The 23,404-nt window shown below is 40.0% G+C and overlaps 1 protein-coding gene across 1 annotated transcript; it reads right to left on the reverse strand.

The window, feature by feature from the left end:
• Window positions 1-412: 412 nt before the first annotated feature.
• On the reverse strand, window positions 413-16,232 carry LOC132709215 (vomeronasal type-2 receptor 26-like). The gene is made up of 5 exons (XM_060682226.2): window positions 16,055-16,232; window positions 7,047-7,901; window positions 6,372-6,599; window positions 1,578-1,704; window positions 413-1,315 (listed from the first exon to the last, which is right to left on the reverse strand). Exons 1-5 carry the CDS (start codon window positions 16,223-16,225, stop codon window positions 420-422), a joined length of 2,277 nt encoding a protein of 758 aa, XP_060538209.2. The 5' UTR covers window positions 16,226-16,232; the 3' UTR covers window positions 413-419.
• Window positions 16,233-23,404: the final 7,172 nt, after the last annotated feature.

Here is a 23,404-nt window from a genome sequence, read left to right on the forward strand (position 1 = left end):
ACTTTCAGTAATTACTACTTTGAGTAATGTTAACTGGATACATTACTTAGATCCATTACTTGGATCCAAGAAATATATTGTTGTTGGGAAAAGGAAACAAGGATAACTGGGTATGCAGAAGAAGGTACATTCTGAGAATCAAAGAAAACGGAATTCTGCTGTGCTATAGATACTTTGAGAAGGCATGGCTTAGTAGGAAAAGGCTGCCATACGAGACAACAGCAGTCATGAAAGTGATCAGGGCAAGGCCTCAGGCAGTCCTTTAACTTCTTGGTAGCATCTGAAGGATCAAATGCAGTGATAGAGAATTCAGGTTGGAGAAAATAAAGGTCTTCATTAATGTCACTTTGTATTATTTTGTTAGAGTTGGGGGGGAGGTTGTACTGAATCAATGAGCAAATTGAACTTCATATTCAGGATTATTTTTTTATTAACTGTCTCTTTGTATTCAAATCAGGTCTCATAATAATGATATAGCATTTGGGGGAAAAGATGCAGCCCAGTAATCCAGCTGCTGAAGCCAAAATGGAGAAGATCTCCACAGCCACCATGTATTTCCCCTTGGTACTCAAATAGGTGGGAACAAATGATATCCAGACACTACAAAACACCAACATGCTGAAGGTGATGAATTTGGCTTCATTAAAGCTATCTGGTAACTTCCTAGCTAGGAAGGCTACTGTGAAACTGACAGAAGTCAAGACCCCCAGAAAACTAAGAACGATATAAAACATTGTGGTTGAACCTTCATTACATTGTAGGACAATTTCTTCAGCCATAGAGTGCATGTCAGAATCTGGGAACGGGGGAGAAATTGTCAGCCACACTGTACAAATGGTAAATTGTGCCAGGGAGCAAAATAGGATAATAGAAAAAGCCATCCTATTCCCCACCCATTTCCTCATTTTGGAACCGGGCCTGGTGGCCATGAAAGCAAGAACAACAAGGATTGTTTTCCCTAATATGCAAGAAAGGGCTACAGAGAATATGATGCCAAAAGCAGCTTGTCGCGTGAAACATTTTGCTTGGTCAGGTTGCCCAATGAAGAGCAAACTGCAAAGGAATGAGAGCAGGAGAACAATGAGAAGAATGTAGGTGAGACTCCTGTTGTTGGCTTTGACAATGGGGGTGTCCCTCTGTTTAATGAAAATCCCCAGCACCAAAGCTGTGATGAAAGAAAGGAAGAGACTAACACTGGCCAGGGTGATTCCCAGTAGCTCATTGTAAGACAGGAAGGTTGTTGTTTTTAGAATACAAAGATTCTGAGCCTTGTTTGGATATTGGTCTTCTGAACATTGAAAGCAGTCAACCACATCTGCAAAAAACAAAACATGGTCAATTTCTAGAAATGCTCAGGTAGCAGGACTGAGAGTTAATTATTGGATTTAATATTTCCTAAATAAATAATACCTATTTGTATTTAATGGGAATCTGTAAATATGCAGATACTTACATATTGTTTGTGGTAACCCTTTCATTTTTAGTATTTATATAGCTATATCATCGATTCGTAGAAGTTTTGGAAATTAGCATTTTGAATCACAGTTAAGAATAGTTTTGCACAACACAAGTCTTACCCATCTGGTTTGAAATTTTCCCTTTTGCACATGGAAGGCAATCATAACAGCAAAATGGCTTCCCTTCTATTTTCATCTTCCTGGACCCAGAATAGCAATGGTCATTGCAAACAGAAAGAGGTAGAACCTATCAAGAAGTGAAACCAGGATTGATTAAAGCTCAAAAGTTTCAGAACATTTATTTATTTATTTGTTTACTTTATTTGATTTTTATACCGCCCTACTCCCGAAGGACTCAGGGCGGTGCACAGCCAAACAATAAAACACATACATACAAAATTTAAAAGTAAAATAAAATCAAATTAAATAATTTTGGCCCCGACAAATTTAAAACCCCAAACTTTTAAAAACCAATTTAAAATTGAATGTATAAAATACTAAAAGATATTTAAAAATTAAAAATCTTTTATAAAAGAGGGAGAAAATTAGGCCAGGCCCGCCTGGTGAAATAGTAAGGTCTTTAAAGCGCGGCGGAAGGTGCGCAGATCCTGGATCCTCCGTATCTCTGGGGGGAGCTCGTTCCAGATAGTAGGTGCCCCCACAGAGAAGGGTCTCCCCCTGGGGGCCGCCAGTCGGCATTGTTTGGCTGACAGCACCCGGAGGAGCCCCTCTCTATGGGAGCGTACCGGCCGGTGGGAGGCTATTGGTGGTAGTAGGCAGTCCCACAAGTACCCAGGTCCTAAGCCATGGAGCGCTTTAAAGGTGGTAACCAAAACCTTGAAGCGCACCCGGAAGACCACCGGGAGCCAGTGCAGCTCGCGCAGGAGGGGCGTTACATGGGAACGCCATGTCGCTCCCATTACCACCCGCACGGCCGCACTCTGCGCCAGTTGGAGCCTCCGGATGCTCCTCAAGGGGATCCCCATGTAGAGAGCGTTGCAATAGTCCAGGCGGGAGGTGACAAGGGCATGAGTGACCGTGCATAACGAGTCCCGATCCAGAAAGGGACGCAACTGGCGAATCAGGCGAACCTGATGAAAAATCCTCCCGGTCACAGCTGTCAAGTGCTCTTCTAAAGACAGCCGTGAATCCAGGAGGACGCCCAAGTTGCGAGCCCTCTCCGTGGGGGCCAATGATTCGCCCCCAATAGTCAGTGATGGCGTCAACTGACTATATCGGGACATCGGAAACCACAGCCACTCGGTCTTGGATGGGTTGAGACTGAGCCTGTTCCTCCCCATCCAGATCCGTACGGCCTCCAGGCACCGGGACATCACTTCAAGGGCATTGTTGGGGTGGAGATGTACAGCTGGGTGTCGTCAGCGTACTGATGGTACTCCACCCCGAAACCACGGATGATCTCACCCAGTGGCTTCACATAAATGTTGAACAGGAGAGGCGAGAGGACCGACCCTTGCGGCACCCCACATATGAGGGGCCTCGGGGTCGACCTCTGTCCCCCTGTCAACACAGACTGCGACCGGTCAGAGAGAAAGGAGGAGAACCACCGCAACACAGTGCCTCCCACCCCTAACTCTTCCAACCGGTGCAGCATGATACCATGGTCGATGGTATCAAAAGCCATTGAGAGATTTAACAGGACCAGGACAGAGGAGCACCCCCTGTCCCGAGCCCTCCAGAGATCATCAACCAACGCGACCAATGCCGTTTCTCTGCTGTACCCGGGCCTGAAGCCCGACTGGAACGGATCCAGATACGTCGTTTCATCCAGGTGCTGGGGGAGCTGTTGCGCGACCACACTCTCAACAACCTTCGCCACGAAGCGAAGGTTGGAGACCGGACGATAATTTACCAACATTGCCGGGTCCAGGGAAGGCTTCTTGAGGAGAGGCCTCACCACCGCCTCTTTGAAGGCGGCGGGAAAGTCACCCTCACCCAGCGAAGCATTTATAATCCCCTGGAGCCAGCCTCGTGTCACTTCCCAGGAAGCCAGTACTAACCAGGAAGGACACGGGTCCAATAAACAAGTGGTCGCATTCAGTCTACCCAGAATCCTGTCCACATCCTCAGGGGTCACAGGATCAAACTCATCCCAGATAACATTCTCAAGACCTGCCCCTGTCTCTCCCCCTGAGACTACCCAGTCGGAGTCCAAATCTTCCCGAATCTGAGTGATTTTGTCATACAGATACTGAACAAAGTCCTCGGCTCTACCCTCCAAACATTCTATTTGGGTGTGGATTTTACTTTAACACAATGAATGTAGGAACTAGATGTCCCAAAATTTCTTTCTGTTTTAGAAAGTTCAGTCAGACTTTCCAACTTCATGAGATCTTTTCTCCAAGAAGTTGAAAGGTCAGACTGAACTTTTTTTAAACTGATAGTCACATGGTCTCCTTTTGTTGCCCTGCATGCAAGAAAAAAGAGCTGGAAAGCAGGTTAGTGAGGGAATTGTGGTTGCTATGGAATGGGGTGGAAGTGAGGATTTTGCATTATGATTGCTCATATGTAAGTAAGAACCAGTAAAAGAGGAATGGAAAAATCCCTATCTGTAGATCAGCGTTTTTCAGTTGGCAAGTTTAAAATGGGCGAACTTAATGTTGCCTTGGGAATTGAAGTCCGTGCACCTTAAAGTTGCCAAAATTGAGAAGCATGGGTCTACACTAGAGTTTAGGAGTTTCCATTCCAGTTTTATTTAGAGTTTGGTGCAATTAAAAAAGATCAGTTGTGATTTCCTTAACAAATAATGATTAAAGTGATATGAACCATTGAGGGCCTTGCGAGAAACTAAAGTTATAAATTGATCTGGGCTTTGATGATTAGATATGGGATTATGGAAATAATTTAGACAAATGTTAACCTTAGAGTATGTGTTTGAGTTTATATTTTTTTTTACTTATATCTGTACCAAAGAAAGTTGGAAGTTATTCTTTTTCAGTTTTCCTTCTTTTCATCTTTCTTTCCTACACTTTCAGTCTTTTTCTTTCCTGAGCCTTTTCTTTTTTTCAAATCTGCTTTTATTTGTTTATCCCTTAGCTTTGTTTTTTGATGTATGAAGGATCAAATACCCAGGCTTTATAATTCTATATTCCTTATTTACAGAAATCATATCAAAATTTAGAATGAAATCCAATGGGAGCCATCTCATATAAGGCAGGCTCTGAGTCCCTCTAACCAAAAAGTGTTTATTGATAGAAGAGAATATTTGAAGCTCAGGATTGAATTGTGGGGTCCTTGGTGCTCTCTGAGTTTGATGGTTTTCTTGCAGATGTTTCATGACCCAAGCTAGGTAATATCATCAGTACTAGAAGGGAGTGGACTTGCTCTTATTTTCATATACTAGTGGCTTACCCTGTCAGTGTTGATCAGTTGTTTCACAAAGAGTGTTTTGATTGGTGCCAGGTCTCTACAGCCTCAGGCAGAGAAGGGCTATTTTGCACCTCTCCCTCCATGTTCTTTAAAATACAGAATTTCTCAGCATTCCTTTAGGAACCTCCAACATGCAAACTGTGGTTACTCATCCTAAAATGAATCCGCTTTACCTGGAGCTTCAAAATGTGCTGTTTGCTAGGAAGCTGTATAGCTAAAAGTCAGTCTACATTTAGTGTACATCTGACTTTGGGGATATTTCTTCATAACCGAACAAAAGTGTATTTTCTGTGCACTTCACACTATTTGCTTGCTGGATCTCGATAGCACAAAGCAAAGCCCACATTTTGTAATTCACCCCCGTGCCCCATTTTGACTGGCAGAGTTCTGCAGGAGGTGGACTGCTGCCACAGAGAACCGAGTTTTAAATTATTTGAATCCCACCACTGATGGGTGACTGTGCAGTGATTCAAGGCTAATTCCCCATTTGTTTCCTTCTTCCTCTCTGGCTGGGCATTTCCCAGTCAGGATAATCAATCACTGGATCAAATAGAGGCTGACTGCTCCCCAGATACAATGATTAGCAAATGGAAAACTGAAAATCTGGACATGCCACTTAAGAAAAGAGAAGACTAAGGAGAAGATGCTATTTTTTTGTTGGGAAAATCAACGTTCAGATTAATGGGACTGTTTAATAGACAAATTGAGATAGGTCTTGTTATTACTTTGTGAATTATATGATAGCTTTAATTACTTTAGCAACTTTCAAATATATTTTTAACCTAGACAAGCTTGAAATGGCTCCACGGCTTAGGGCCGGGGTATCTACGAGACCGCCTTCTGCCGCCAATAGCCTCCCACCGGCCTGTATACTCACACAGAGAGGGCCTCCTCAGGGTGCCATCCGCCAGACAATGTCGGCTGGCGACCCCCCAGGGGGAGAGCCTTTTCTGTGGCGGCACCCGCCCTGTGGAACGACCTACCCCCAGAGATACGCAAGATAACAGATCTCTGGACTTTTCGTCAGGCCCTGAAAACTTATTTATTTCACCTAGCCAGGCTGGCTTGATCCCACCCATTTGGTTTTAATTGAAATTGGTTTTAACTGGGTTGTTTTAAATTGTGGGCCAAAATTATTTAATTATCTTTTAAACTGTTTTTAAATTTTGTATGCTCTGTTTTAAGTCGGCTGTTCACCGCCCTGAGTCCTGCTGGAGAAGGGCGGTATAGAAATTAAATAAATATATAAATATAAAATATAAATATAAAATGCCAGCAGGAATAGACAGCAGCTATTGGATTAAATTCTGCTAAAACTATGAAGATTTAATGAGGATGTATCAGTAAATTATTTTGCTATACAGAGATTTAAGTCTTTGTATTTCAAAATCTCTGGTCATTATTTCTTCCTCTTTGCGGTTTTTGGCCTGAGAACTTTAAGGGTAAGATCCATTCGAATAAATAATTCTGGAAACAGTAAGGGAAAGGGAAGAATACGCAGTTTGAAATCAGAACAGGAAATACCTGGTTAAACATGGTAGGCCAGGTGATGTTTTGCGCAGAAATGGTGAATAGCTTATCTGGAGAAGCCGCTGGGTCGATCTTTCCAACTTTGAATTTAACAAAGGTCTTGTTTGGGAATGTGACCCAGCTGATAATGTCAAATCCAATGTCTAAATCCCCATTTTCATTAAAGGAAATTTTCTCTCCTACAGTGTTATTGAATGCAATGGTTCTCAAATAGTGATGTAACTAAAATGAAGCAAAGCTTGGTAATTAAAAAGAAGGTAAGGGGAAGGGAGGGGGAGGGAAGAGAGAGGGAGAAAGAAGGGAGGGAGGGAGATCAATTTCAATGGTATTAAGTTATGGATATTGATTTAATACAACTGAGATCATTAATAGAATTAGGGTTTTTCAACCCCTCATCCATGTTTCTCCCCTGCCACAGGTGTTTTGTACCTGTTCCAAACAGGCACATTTTGCTGCAACTTAATCATTTCCTCCATATTGATGTATCATTGTTGTAGCCTTGTTACCTATCCACAGTTACAAAGGTTTCTCTAGGTCCCAAAAGGATATGGAAAATGGAGTAGCAGGAGACTTAAAATCATAAGTGTCATTGGTGTATCCATAAGAGTAGGACAGAGCACTGCATTAGAGAATAGAGCAATGGGAAATGTTCATTCAATCTCTTATTACCTGCCATGCCATTTGAGTCAAAACCATTTCTCTCCCAACTTTGGCCCTTGTTCTGTGTTTGGGGGAAAACATGGCTTGTAAAGCATGTGCCACAGCATAAACTGCATTGTAGATGCTGTAACTCTGTCCAGTCATGGTGGTATCAAACACAGACTGAGGTAGATTCTCCAACTTCTCTTCTCCAGTGCACAATCTCCCAGTGTCTTCATCTAACTTATCTTTAGGAAAAGAGCATTCAAAAGCCTCTTCCCAGAACACTCTCATTAAATGGTCTTCTGCTTCTGAAGTTGGGTTTCTCATCTGAAGGAATTTATTAAATCCAAAAATCTCCTTGGAAGAAACTTCAAAACTTATAACGCCATGGATAAAGACCATACCCCTGTCTTTTAGAAAGGGAGTGGATGTAAATTCCATCTGGGCTGGCATTATCAAAACTTTATCTTTTCTCTCGATGGGTATATCTTCAAATTCTCTATAATAGGGCAACAGTCTAAAAATGATGGTAACTTGGTTTTCACAATATACGATAATGATATTGGTAGTGCTGTTCATGACATTAATGTACATTTTGCTAAAACCTTTAAAGGCTGAAGCAATATCATTAGAAAATGTTTCCTGGGGCATCTCTCCCATGAACTCAAAGCAGATACCTTGTTTGGAAAACAACGGAACAGCATTTTGAATGAATCTGTATCCACTCTCATTACGTTGGAGATACAGCCCAATCCATGTCCACTTAAAATACAACAGCAACTGGAGAATGCCCACAATCTGTTGGTCACCATCTGGGAAAAAGCGATGGAAGAAAGCAGCTTGTATCTGGTCACCTCTCATAGGAGAAGATCCATATATCAGCTAAATGTAGAAAAAATAAGGGGGGGGGATGATTTTCCAAGTTGAAATATTTATTATTTTTCAAAAATCTGTTCTTAATTCATGGTCTTTGTCAGATGTAAATGCCTTATTCCCTAATGTGTAAATAATGTATATATGGGATATCGGGGGTTAACTTATTCTTTGTTTCCTAATGTATTCATAATTCACCACTCCCATTCTTGACTTCGCCCTTTGTATATATAAGGAACCACCCTCACCATTTTCCTTGCTTCTATCTGTGAATATTCAGTGAATATAGAATGCCTGTTATGATTAAAGAGAAATATATTTAAACCTCTAATCTTTATTATCATTATTGAGTCTGATCCTAAAAATATTGCAACAAGCTGGTAGCAGAGGATGGTTAATTGACTCAATAAATACTTAAAAATGTCTAAGAAAGATAGGCCCAACACCAGGGCCTACAGCAAAGAAATAGAAACTGAACAAGAAATAATCAACGAATCCACAAACGCGATCTCGAGAGAATCCGAAGAGTACACCACAGAAGAAGAAGAACTAATAAATGAAAATAATGACCAGGAGGAAATCGAAATAGAAAATAACGAACTCAGGTCAGAAATATTGAAGCTATTAAAAAGCCAGAAGAATGATGAAAGTCTCATCGCGAATCTCCAAGAAATGCTGAAAAACAGCGGAGCAGCGAGAGAGAAAAACATCGTCAAAGAGAAACCCAAAGACCAAAAAACTGTGAGTGATATGACTACAGAGAAAGTCATTATGAAAAAGAAAAGATGTGATACCGCGCGAAATTTTGAATGGCAGCCATCTTGGTTTCAACAAGCCTCCAAAGGGAGCGAAGCAGAGCCAATCAAAATGCTCAGTTCAAAATTTCTGGCGCGAAAAACGTTATCAGACAACGAAAGTGAAAAGGAAGATTCGAAATCTCCAGAAGAACCCGAATCAGAAAGCGAAGACGATTTAACCAAATCCCAAATAAAATCAGCAATGAAGACGCTTTTTGCTGCATTTGGGCCAAAATTAAAAATTTCCAAAGCGCCAACGAAGAAGCAAGAGAACAAGCCGATACCTCAAGACCTACACGCTCCCATCCTGACTTCGAGAGCGACGACGCCCGAGCCCAGAGAGCCATGCCGATTCCGCCCCACGCCGCAGACCGGATCAAATATCAACGCACACAAGAGAAAGAGAAGAACAGCCGCCGCCATCAGAACTCCTAAAACCGAGCCAGAGACCGACTCGTCTGAAGAGGAGCAGAGCGAACGAGCTGAAATGGAGAGAACCTTCCACGATGATGCCAAAGAAGAAATGAGCAACGCGCATGTGCGAAACCACGTAGACGGTCCCGAAAGACTTGAACTGGCCAGAGAACCACGCAGACTCGTTGCGAGCATCCCCATGCCGTTTTGCAATTTCCTGCACTTGCGAGATCACGGACTTCCTCAGGTTGTAAGTAATGGACAAAATAATGTGGGAAACTTACCCAGTGACTTCCCAAAACTTAGAGTTGATGGCATTAATTTGCAAGAGTGGTATCAACAGCTCCAGGTTGTCTTTATGAAAGAAAATTTACTATTCTTTATCACTAGTCCTCCAAGAAGACCTTGGACTTTAAAAATAGATTGTTTACATCATAGAGCATTCTTCTTAATCATATCTAGCGTATCTCCTGCAATGTATCATAGTATCAAACCAAACCTAACTGTTTCAGAAATAATTCAATGCATGTTTAATCTGTTTCACAGCGACAGTGTAGCTATGACTACAAGAATGTCTAAGGATTTCTTTTCTTCCAGAGTAAAACCAGGGGTTTCCATAAGTGAGCATTTGATATATCTAAACAAAATAAGAGCTGAGCTGCATCTGAGGGGGGAAGTGATTTCAGATCAAACAATGAAAAGTGTTATTATCAATTCACTTGATTCATCATGGGATAGTTTTATGTCACACTTAGACACCATCAATCTAGGATATTTATCCATAGAGAGCCTATCTAACAAATTGATAGCAGAAGACAATTCAAGAAAAAATCGTTCTAGCAATCACACAGAACACAAATCTTTTAGGAAGGTAGCTTTCCAAGAAAAATACAATGAAGCTTTTAAATGCCACAATTGTGGGTCCAGGGAACACAATAGAAGAGACTGTCCCAAAATATCAAAGGAGAGACATAGGCCAGAATATAGAAGCCCACCAAATTACAGAGAAAGTAGAGGGGGTAGAGAAAATTCAAAAGAGAGAAAATCTGGTTCACTGAATGGACTAAATAAACAAGACAGCACTAAAACACAACAAAATGAGAACAATAATTGGCTTATCGATTCTGGGGCAACCAATCACACCACTAATAACAAAAATATTCTGTCCTCATTTACAGAAGATAAGTTTGTAATAAAGGTAGCTAATCAAGAAAAGGTTCAAGTATTAGGCAGAGGAAACATAACATTGCCTGGTCTAGGAAAAATAGAGGGGGTATTGTTAATTCCTGAAATACCTCATAACATACTAAGTGTCATAAAACTAAGTAGAGATTCTGACATCAATGTAGTTTTCTCAAAGGGGAAAGCAACTTTAGAGAAGGACAAAACAAATGTAGGCACTGTGATGATTAAAGGAGGCCTACCCTATCTGGTAACAAAAGAAAGATGGTTACATAACATTGATTCAAATATGGAAGATTGTATTGAGGCAGATGATGAAAATGTTAGTAACAGTGACAATGATGAATGTAAAATATCTCATGATCACACAAATACACACAAAGAGAAGAAACCAAGAATAGGTAAACCAATTCATGATGAGTGTGCTCACATCTTACATAGGAAGTTAGGACATGCAAGTTTTCCTGTAGTACAAAAAATGACTGAACACGCAGAAGGTGTCAAAATAAAAAATTGTGAAAATTATTTGGAATGCTCAGTATGTAAATCCACTAAACTAAAAACTAGTCCCAGGCCAAAAAAATCCAACAGATCAACTAACAAAATTTTTGACTTAGTACATATGGACTTAGTTGGTCCATTAACTCCATCAATCACTTATAGAAAACGTTACTTCCTAACAATAGTAGATGACTACAGTCGCTATGGTTTTGTTTACACATTAAAACACAAAGATGAAACCTTTCAGAAATTTAAGGAATTCTACAAACGCATAGAAACACAACATAATATCAAAATAAAACAAATTATGACAGATAGGGGATGTGAATTCATGTCTAAAGAATTCTCCCAATGGTTAAAGGATAGAGGAATGCTACATTTCACGTCTAGTCCATTTTCTGCATTCCAAAACGGGATTGCAGAGAGAAAGAATTCCACACTACAAACCATGATTAGGTGCACATTAGAGGATGCTGGTTTAGGCAAACAATTTTGGTCAGAAGCCTTACATTATTCAAATTACACTCAAAATAGAACCTGGTCCAGTATTGTGAATAAAACACCATATGAGGTGATGTATAATAGGAAACCCAAATTAGCACACATGCACATATTTGGAGTCACTGCAGACGTACACATACCTAAACAGTTGAGAAGAAAGGGAGAAAACGTATCCAGAAGATTAAGATTTATGGGATATGAAACTGGCACCAAAGGGTACAGATTCATTGATAATAGTAACAAATTTATAGTCTCCAGAACAGCTGTGTTCCATGAACAAGCCAATTGGTCTAAATTACATCTTAATGAAATATTTCCAGATAAATGCAATGATACAAAATCTTGTGAGGGAGGAACAATAGAAAATCAAAATATCAACAAAAATACAAACAAAACCAAAACTTGGACAAATAGTCAGCACAAAATAAAGACAGACACATTAACAAAAAAGGAAGCAAGATATTTGCATGACAACCATAGCAAACCTGAAAGAGCTATTAGAAACAATAGAAATCAAATACCAGGTAAATACAGAGATTACATAATGCATATGGATGGTGAACAAATAACACCTAATACATATGAGGAAGTATTAAAACTCCCTTATGAAGAAAAGGAAAAGTGGGAACTAGCTATGAAAAAAGAGATGGAAAGTTTGCAAGGATTAAATGTATTCACACCTGCGACTGCACCTAAAGATAAAACAATCATAGGTACTAGGTGGATTTATAAAATTAAGAATCTAGAAGGAGGCAATACTCTATACAAAGCCAGATTAGTTGCACAAGGTTATGCACAAAAGTATCCGGAGGACTATACTGACACATACTCCCCCACAGTGAGAACAGAGAGTGTTAAAACAGCTCTGGTAGTGGCATCTGCACTCAATCTTGATGTATTTCAATATGACATACAGACTGCGTACTTACACGCAAAACTAGATAAGGAAATATATGTAAGGGCACCACACAGTCAATACACTAATAAGAATGAAATCTGGCTATTGAACAAGAGTCTATACGGGTTAAAACAATCTGGCAAAAGATGGTATGATTGTTTGGTAAAAGTACTTAAGACCATGGATTTTAACGCTACCACCGCTGATAACTGTTTCTTTGTAAAAAAAAGTGATGATCACATTGAATTCGTGTTAATTTATGTAGATGATATTTTATATATAGGAAAACACAAGGAGAGAAGAGAAACCTTTGTAAATAAGCTAAACGAACATTTTTCGTTGAAATCTCTAGGTAAAGTAAACAAATACCTTGGTGTACAAATTAACAAAACTAGAAGGGGATTCAAACTTACTCAGAAAGATAAGATTATTGAACTTCTAAACAAATGCAATTTAAACAATGCTAAACCATGTGACACTCCTATGCAAACTGATTTCCTTAGAAACACTGATGAGTCTTCCCCTGAATTCAAAGATAATACATTTTATAGATCAGTCATAGGTTCACTTCTTTATATATCTAATTGGACCAGGCCAGATATTGCATTACCTCTCAATTTATTGTCAAGACATGTTAGTAAACCAACTATGTATCATTGGGAAGCTGTCAAAAGAATTCTAAGATATCTAAAAAGTACATTAGACTTTTGTTTAATATTAGAACCTAGTAATGACAAAGAACCAAAACTTACTTGTTACGCAGATGCGGATTGGGCTGGAGATATATCATGCAGGAAGAGCACTTCTGGTTATATTTTTCTATTAAATAACTGTCCAGTTTACTGGTACACTGGTAAACAAGAACTGGTAGCCACTTCAACCACAGAAGCGGAATATGTTTGTTTATCCAAAGCTGCAAATAACCTTGTATGGTTTAATGATTTGATTTCAGATGTCTGGAAAAAACCTGCTTTACCTTTTGTTATGCATGAAGATAATAAAGCAGCCATTGAAATATCCAGATCCGATGCCATTGGACAAAGATCCAGGCATATAGATATAAAGTTTAAACATGTGAGACAATTGTCTCAAGATGGATTTATCAAAGCAGTGCATTGTGATACCTCTGAACAATTAGCTGACATATTAACGAAGCCTTTACCTTCTAAACAGCACAAATATTTAACTTCAAAATTATATGTCTTATATTGTCCTGAATCTGAATGTAATTGGTGTTGTATAGCGAACCGGCATTTAGAGGGGGATTTGTCAGATGTAAATGCCTTATTCCCTAATGTGTAAATAATGTATATATGGGATATCGGGGGTTAACTTATTCTTTGTTTCCTAATGTATTCATAATTCACCACTCCCATTCTTGACTCCGCCCTTTGTATATATAAGGAACCACCCTCACCATTTTCCTTGCTTCTATCTGTGAATATTCAGTGAATATAGAATGCCTGTTATGATTAAAGAGAAATATATTTAAACCTCTAATCTTTATTATCATTATTGAGTCTGATCCTAAAAATATTGCAACAGTCTTTGTTGTAAACATTAATGCAAACATTAATAGATATCTAACCTTGTTCATAAAAATCTGATGTTTAGAAGTAGTATAATCACAAAACTAAAGACAGAAATGCATTAATTTGTGAGCGAGATGGCAAAATCAACAGTTTTAATTAAAGGGAACAATTGACTTAGTTTTGTTTACACCTGGGAACCACTTCTGAATTTACACTTAAAATGGGAAAAAAATGAAACTGATTATAGTTTTTGATGATTTGATTGACTTTGTTGTTATAGAAATGATTTGAATTAACTGGAAATGTAAAGAAAAGATTGAGGTTTTCGTATACCCTACTGCGATTAAAAAAACTAGAAACCTTAAATCTAGGTAACAACTGCAGAACCAAGGGGTAGATTGTGATTGATGGCCGTATTTCCAGATTCAGTTAAGATATGAGAAAGACGTTAGAACATGGGGTGTAAATAAAGAACCAACAGAATTTGACAAAATTTTAATAGGGTCTGATGAACAACTAATTAAAAAATACATATAATTATTTGATGAACTATAAAATGGAGAAAGAAATAAAGAAACAATGATTACCTGGGCAAAACATATCAGTTATAATATAGAATTAGAGAAATGGCAGAAACTTTGGGACAGAAATTTCAAATTGACTATGGCCTTTATATACAAAGAAAACCTATACAAAATATTTTATAGGTGGCATTACCACCTGCGAGATTGGCAAAAATGTTAAGTAACCTATCCGCCAAATGCTGGAAATGCAACCAGACTCCAGGCACCTATTACCACATGTGGTGGATGTGCTGTAAAGCAAAAAAATATTGGGAGAACATACATAACTGGCTGGAAATGATAACTGAGCAAAATATTGAGTTTAAACCAGAAACACACCTCTAAGGTACACTATCAGAGGGTTATGATAAAGCAACCACATATTTAGTGTTACATATACTGATGGCAGCAAGGATCACATATGCTAAATACTGGAAAAATATGAACTTCCCACTGGACGAGGTTGTAATTAGAAAAACTTGGGACTGTGCTGAAGTGGACAGACCAATTTTAAAAATTAAAGATAAAGAAGATTCAGAACATTATCGAACATGGAATAAATTTTATGAATGGATAGAGAAAAGAGGTAGAAATTAGAGAAAGTAAGTTTATGAATGTTAATATTATCAATATTGAAAATAAAGAGGTATATACTGTAACTATAAACATATTAATTGATAAAATTGTAAATAAGCTAATGTAAGAAGAAACCTAGTTTAAACTTTTTGGTTATATTATTATTACTGCTATTATATTATTACTAACGCTACTTGTTTGTGTACTGATATTTACTACCAACTTTCTTTGGCTTTGTTCTATTTATAAATGATACTATGTCAATTCACTGTTTTTCAAAAATGTTTATGAATGAACATTTATAAAAATAAAATTAAAAGAATCAGAAACCACTGGTTTTTATTTTTCTTTCTACACTTTTGATTCTTTGCTCTTTTTTTCTTGATTTTTCTTGACTTTATCTTTCTTTTTCTTTATCTTTCTTGATATCAAAAATATCTATTATATATTTTATCATATAATAGACTTTAATAAAAACAATTAAAAGAAGAATGTCATTCAGGAAATGTCATAACCATTTCAGAATTGACTCTCCCTAATTCATTGCAGTATAAAAGCAGCTGAGGAGGGAGCCACTTTTAGGTGGGCAAGATTGATGCCAGTCATTTGAGATAATCCAGACCGTGAAACCACAATCTTGCAAGTCTGAAAGCATTTCCCTCCTACCAGTTTCATCTACAAAATTACATGTAAGAAAACCAACACAAATCAATAACATGATGAACAATGTAGTGGTGACCATATGACATAGATATTTTAGGTACTATACTCGATTTACTACTAAATCTAAATCCAAACTAATTAAAATGCTATGACTTCTTAACTTATAAATACACTTAATAGAAATGTTAATATATTTTCATCAATTCCTTTTCTCACCATGTTTTAATAATAATTTTAAGTATTCATGGGCTTGATTCAGTAATTCAATGTATTAGTATTTGGGAATATTTATCTTGATCTTTATATTACAGAATGACCCTTCCTTCCTTCCTTCCTTCCTTCCTTCCTTCCTTCCTTCCTTCCTTCCTTCCTTCCTTCCTTCCCTTCCTTCCTGGAATCAATTCTGAGATGCTTTCTCAAATTGGTTTGGACTAAGATTTTTTTTACCAGATCACTGTCTAGGCTACAGTTCTTCCTCCTATCCTTCAAAGTTATTGTCACAGCCCATGATATGTATTTCAAGAGCAAATCTTACCTGGGGCATCTTGTAGATATTCAAAACATTTGCCATGAAGGAACAGATGTGAGAGTTAGGTCCTGCAATAACAGATACTGCCCAGTGCTTAGTATCACACTTATAATTGGGGATGAATCTGCCCCGTGTTGAGAGGAGCTCCATTGAAGCCAAGTAGGTCCATCTTGCCATAAAATAACTGTTAGAGAGGTGCATACCCAGAGTCATGTTGAATAAAATGTGATTGTTTTCATTGATCTCCTTTATAGCAAAAACTAAGGCCAGGATATGTTGGTAGTTCTGTAGAAGAAATCTACACAGATACATTACAAATCATATTTCTTCTCTTAAAGAATGTGGCATTATGTATACTTTATTTACAATTCTGCTAAATGCTAAGCAGAAAAAAACAGATTGTGTAGTACCATGCAAGAAGAAAGCATGTAAATGCGTTAGCACTCCAAAATTTTTCACTTTGCCACAGATGGACTGAATGATAACAATAATGTATAAATTACATAACCAACACACACACACACACACACACACACACACACACACACACACATGCAAGTTTTGGTGTATTCGGGTCTTTTCCCGTGTATCCGAATACACCAAAACTTGCATACCTCTACCCGTGAAAATCTATGAAAACATATATATCTAGATCTAGATCCATCCATCTATCTATCTATCTATCTATCTATCTATCTATCTATCTATCTATCTACAGAGAGAGAGAGAGAGAGAGAGAGAGAGAGAGAGAGAGAGAGAGAGAGAGGAAAATGGTCTTGGACAAAACATTATTTTTTTTAAGCCAGCTGTTATGATTTCTAAAAATGATTCACTAGGAAACTGATGGATTACTTGAAGGAATATTAATAATAACATTATGATCTACCTGTAATTCTCAGACCTACTTCTAAGTCTTGTAACTTTAGCTCTTCTGTCTTCACTTTGGATACTTTTATGGGTAGAGGAAGAAAATGTATTTTAAACCTTACTTGAGAGTAAACAGAATAACAGAGCTGAAAGGAACTTTGGAAGTCAGGAAACCCTATGCCATTTCAGACAAATGATTATCCAATCTCTTCTTAAAAACCTCCAGTGCTGGAGCACCCACAACCTTTGGAGGCAAATTGTTCTACTGATTAATTGTTCTCACTGTCAGTTCTCCTTAGTTCTAGGTTGCTTCACTCCTTGATTACTTTCCATCCATTGCTTCTTGTCCTACATTCAGGTGCTGTGGAGAATTGGTTGACCCCTCTTCTTTGTGGCAGCACCTTTGATATTGGAACATTGCTAACATGTCCTTCTTTTCATTAAACTAGATATACCCAATTCCTGCAACCATTCTTCATATGTTCCATACAAATGATGTATGGAATTCTTTTTCTGGAATCACTTATCTAGGAAAAGATGTAAATGTTTCATTGGGGCAGCCCTACATTTGTACTCTATACATGCTGAACAAACAAATTAAAAGCACTACATAGTGCCATTGTTCCCCAATATTCAGAAGAAAAATTAAACTGTTAACGGTTGACATTCAATTAGCTATAAACGGTGTTTCAATAGTAGTGCACTGAAAATTCATTCCACAGAAAGAAAATGAGAAAAGCCCAATATAGAATTTGAACAAAAGCACTGGGATGAAATCTGCCTTAAACATGTGCATATCTATGTGTGTTTGTAATTTATTTGCCAGGTAAAATGTATCTGTTGGAATCCATTTCTATTAGCTTAAGAATAAAGGAACCAACCAGTGAGAAACCAGGAGAAATAATTTGTGCTGCGAGCAATACCACTAATTAACTCAGTCCAGGCATCTTCTTAGAGAAAGATATCTGGTTTGAGACATGCTACAGCTAAGAAGAGAAAGTCTTTACATGAACTCATCAACCAGTTCTTCAGATGGATGTCTTCTGAAATACAGTGGATCAGATATCAAGTAGAACTGAGAGATTATCCCAGCTATCATGAAATCTCCTGGCAGAAAATCCTTGTGCTTAATAAATGGAGTTTTCCCCATGGCACATTCTTTGCGAGAAGTACGAGAAATAAGGCATGTAACCACTGGCAATAGGATTGCTATTACTGCCATGAAAAATTCCATGTCTTTCAAGAAGATTTTCATCAGCAGATATGAACCATTTCCTTCTGCAACAATGAAGCATTAAAAAAAAAAGAAGAAGAGGCTGTAATTATTTAGAATAGTCTGCATATATATTATTTCTCAGATTGTGACATTTCTAGCCCTCTGGTTCCACAAATAATGCCACCTTTCAGTCTTCGCCTGTTTTGGGGGAGTTGTCCCTTGGACATCCCTAAGGATTTGAGAAGAAGTTGCATTACTGAGACTCTGCTGGTAATTATAAGAGAAAACGATGGATGTTCAGTGAAGTTCCTTAGAGATTTTGAGTAAGAAATAGGATGATGACATCCATGAGCTCAAGAACCAAAGGGCCCATAACTGACAATTATACAGGAACTAGAAGGAAAAAAAACAATTCCAATGCAAAAAATATCATTAAAAAAACATTGTGCTAATTCTGTGGCTGTAAAGATGGAATATTGTCTCCCACCCTGAGTTAATTCTTGGAAGCACATTAAAAAATGACTGATCCAAAAAGCCAAAGACAAGCAGACACATCCTGTGGTAGACTTCCACCCCCCTCCCTTTATTCTATTGGGAGGGTCTTTAATTACTTTCAGTTATTGTATTTGTAGTTCAATTTTATCATGACATTTGGTTTAAATGTCCTATTAGGAGCAAGTCTGTAAGTTTCTGAAAATCCTTTGGAATTGGAGCAGGGTAATGCCTCATAATTAAGCAAATAAAGAAATATCATTGGAGATAAGTTTTTTTAAAAAATATTTTTTTATATTAATTTTTTCAAGTTAAAATCAACACAAGACAAAAAAATTGTTTATACATACAAGCAAAAACCATACATTCCCCTCCCTCCCTCCCTCCCCCATTCAATACGTCTATCCCGGCAGATAATATTCCTGCCCTCATTAGTAAATAATTATGCCCACAACACAGAATAAGGTAATTAATCCCCAAATGTGATTTTCATACAATTATCTCTCAATCTAAGTAAGTGTATCTCTCTTCGTATTAATATAGGCCCTCACTTCATCTCAGTTCTTTTATTCAACCACTAATACCAACTGTCCCAACTTTGAAAAAATTCAGAATCGTCTTTTCTTTCAACATATATGTCATTCTATCTGCCTCAGCACACTCCAATACTTTGTTTATAATTTGGGGACTGGCTGGTATCTCTTTTTCTTTCCACTGTTGGGCAAACACTATTCTAGCTGCGACTAAAATATGTACAGTGAGATACCATTTTTTCTTACTCAGCTCCTCTGGGCGAATACCTAGTAAATATATCTCAGGTTTCTGTAGGAGGTCCACATTAGTAATTTCCTTAATCCAATTCTTAATCCTTCTCCAATACTTCTTTGTCATTATACAAGTCCACCATTGGTGGAAATACTTACCTCTGGTTTTCCTACATTTCCAACATAACTCTGATGCACCCGGAAACATTTTGACAATTCTTGCTGGTGGGAGATGCCACCTATACAACATTTTATATGCATTTTCCTTGAAAGACGTTGCCGTAGTCATTTTAATATTTCCCCCCCACATTTGTTGCCATTTTTCTAGGGGGATAGAGTACCCAAAATTCTTCCCCCAGGCAATCATAGTGTCTTTTACAACTTCCTCTCCTATCATTCGCTCAAGCAATTGTACATCTATTTTGATTATGTATTTATGGTCCTCTCCCAATAATATTTTATCAAAACTCTGTTCCATCACATATATCCCATAATTATCTCTATCTCTCCTGTAACAAGATTGAACTGTAACATAGGTCCACCAATCTAGCCTAATTCCTTTATCAACCAAATCTTCTCTGGACCTTAATATCCCTTGGGCATCCACAAGATTTTTATATCTAAAAATATTATCCTGTTTAAGAGTTGTTGGGTATGTCATCGCTTCTATTGCTGAGAACCAGGTTGGGATCTTGGTGTAAAATTTTCCTCTAAATATGTCCCAGGTTTCCAGCAATATTCGCCTTAGATAATGTCTCTTGAAATACTTATACTGTTCACCTTTCTCTTTCCATAGCAGTGCATGCCAGCCGTGTTGTAGGTCGTGTCCTTCTAAATCTAATAAAGACCTCCTCTTCAATAACATCCAATCCTTCATCTAGCAGTGAAGCTCGATAATATAATTCCCAGCAGGGGAGACCAAAGCCCCCCCTTTCTCTATGCTCTTGTAACATTTTGAGATAAGTTTTTAATTGGGCTACATTTACAAGGTGAATAAATTTCAGAACAGAAAGTTCTAAAATCTTGGAGAGGCACATTTTTAAGCACTGGTCTACCCAACTGGAGTTTAAGGTGGGAGATAGGATTTACCTGTCCACGAAGTAGCTGAAACTAAAGCTTGCCTCTAAGAAACTTGATCCAAAATTCCTAGGACCATTCCCAATAATGAAAGTGATTAACCCAGTCATGGTACAAATTCAACTTCCCCGATTGCTGGGGAAGGTGCAACCGGTATTCCACTGCAGTCTACTGAAGTCAGTCGGTGGCTCGCAACTCTGGCCGTTGGGTCGGGCACCCCCTAATCTCATGTTAATCGAGGGTCAGACTCACTATGAAATAAAGAAGATCTTAGACTCCAGAGTACAAAGGGGAAAATTGGAATAGCTACTATACTGGAAGGGGTATCCACTTTCTGAGGCCACCTGAGTAGAGTTGAAAAGTGAGCGCAGATAGATCGATAAAGCAGTTCCTTGATTAGTTCCCTCAAAAACGAAAGGGACCTCCTGGGGCAGGGAGAGGGGGCTAGTGGCATTGATTAACCCCACTGTGCTTTGTATCTTGTAGGGACATTCCTGCTGTTGAGGGGGGGGGCAGCCTGTCAAGCCTGAATTCTACTTGGGCATGGGATTGGTTGTATCCTGGGGTATTCTAACGTTAATTTAGTTTGACACAGTTTTGAGCTGGAGGAGGATGGAGCCTTCTGTCGCCACAGCATAACTAGTCGATGAGTCATGCACATTTTAATGGCTCACTGACCAGAGGAGGAGGAGAGAAGTCACCAAGCAACAAGCTGTCATCTTGGTTGGACAATGTGACTGATTGCTTGGGAAGCTTGAGAAAACTGAAACTTATATTGGAGTGCAAAGCCCGGGAACTTTAGTTCTGGCTTTTCACAAGTAGCACCAAGATGGTCTACCTTAATAAATTTGTTCTTTGAGTGAAAGCCATGCCTCGGAGTTCGATATATGGTGGGTGAATTACTTGGATTCACCCACCACACCTGACATCCTTACAGTGTCAGGATCCACCCACGTGGATCCTGACACTGTACGTTTCTGAAAATCCTTTGGGATTGGAGGAGGGTAATGCCTCATAACTAAGCAAATAAAAAAAAATATCATTGGAGATAAGTTTTTAATTGGGTCTGGCTGTGAAGCACGGTGGGGGGGGTGGGCCCGGGATCGAGGGGGGGGGGTTAGAGCTCATCCAGATAGTGTTTTGAATATCAATACTGTGGGTGGGAGGGGTAGATATGGCGGGAGCAGGGGGCCATATCGTGTTAGGGGAGCTCGCACTCGCTGTTTACGAGCGATGGCGTGCTCCGGCCCCCAAAGCTCCACCCGTTTTCCAGGTTGCACAGACCCTCAGGGCCCGGGCCTTCGGCTGATGCTGTGCAATGCCAGGTCCGTAGTAAATAAAGCCCCCCTCATTTGTGATCTTATTCAGGAGGGGGGTGCGGACCTGGCAGGTGTTACGGAGACCTGGTTGGGCCATGAGGGGGGGGTTCCCCTCATTGAAATGTGCCCACCAGGTTTCCTTGCCTTCCATCAGCCAAGGTCACAGGGGAGGGGCGGGGGGGTAGCGGTTATCATTAAGGAAGGTCTGAAACCGAGGGAGGCCACTGTCCCTCAGACGACCGGCTGTGAATCCCTCCTCGTGAGATGGGGCCATGGGGTTCAGATGGGTTTGCTGATCACGTACCTGGCTCCCTGCCACGTGGCAGCAGCCCTGCCCGAGCTACTCAACGTCATCGCCGCGGTGGCGGTTGATACCCCCAGGCTTATGGTCATGGGGGATTTCAACCTACCGTCCGTGGGCGAGGCGTCTGAGGTGGCTCGGGAGTTCATGGCTTCCATGACAGCTATGGACCTGACCCAGTTAATTCATGGCCCTACACACACGGGGGGAAACACGCTGGATCTGGTTTTTGTCTCTGGACAGTGGTTGAGTGATCTTGAGATAGGGGATATAGTCACCGAGCCCTTGTCATGGTCGGATCACTCTCTCCTTCGTCTCGACCTTCGAACCGCTACACCCCGCCGCAGGGAGGCGGAGCCGGTAAGATGGTTCCGCCCCAGGCGCCTGATGGAACCTGACAGGTTCCAGATGGAGCTTGGGCCATTCCCTGAGGCTCTGGCACACGCCCCGACTGGAGACCTAGTGGCCGCCTGGGATAGGGCGGCCGCTGGAGCTCTGGACCGGGTCGTGCCTTTGCGGCCTCTGACCTGGCGCCGATCTCATTTAGCTCCTTGGTTTACCGAGGAGCTGAGGGAGTTGAAGCGCCAGAAAAGACGCCTAGAGAGCAGTTGGAGGGCCAGCCGTTCCGAATCGGACCGGACACTGGTAAGATCTCATATTAGGACTTACCTAGTGGCGATAAAAGCAGCGAAATGTAGCTATTTTGCTGCTCTTATTGCGTCATCAGATAATCGCCCGGCCTCCCTGTTCAGGGTGACCCGCTCCCTGCTCCACCAGGAAGCGCGGGAGGACCCCTTGGAGGGTAGAGCCGAGGATTTTGTTCAATATCTGTATGACAAAATCACTCAGATTCGGGAAGATCTGGACTCCGACTGGGTAGTCTCAGGAGGAGGGGCAGGGGCAGGTCTTGAGAATGTTATCTGGGATGAGTTTGATCCTGTGACCCCTGAGGATGTGGACAGGATTCTGGGTAGACTGAACGCGACCACTTCTTTATTGGACCCGTGTCCCTCCTGGTTAGTGCTGGCTTCTCGGGAGGTGACACGAGGCTGGTTCCAGGGGATTATAAATGCTTCGTTGGGTGAGGGTGTCTTTCCTGCCGCCTTGAAAGAGGCGGTGGTGAGGCCTCTCCTCAAGAAGCCATCCCTGGACCTGGCAATGTTGGTAAATTATCGTCCGGTCTCCAACCTTCGTTTTGTGGCGAAGGTTGTTGAGAGTGTGGTCGCGAAACAGCTCCCCCAGCACCTGGATGAAACAACGTATCTGGATCCGTTCCAGTCGGGTTTCAGGCCCGGGTACAGCACGGAAACGGCATTGGTC

This window comes from Pantherophis guttatus, chromosome 4 (assembly GCF_059756535.1).
Source record: "Pantherophis guttatus breed Tessera chromosome 4, ASM5975653v1, whole genome shotgun sequence".
Lineage (NCBI taxonomy): Eukaryota > Metazoa > Chordata > Lepidosauria > Squamata > Colubridae > Pantherophis > Pantherophis guttatus.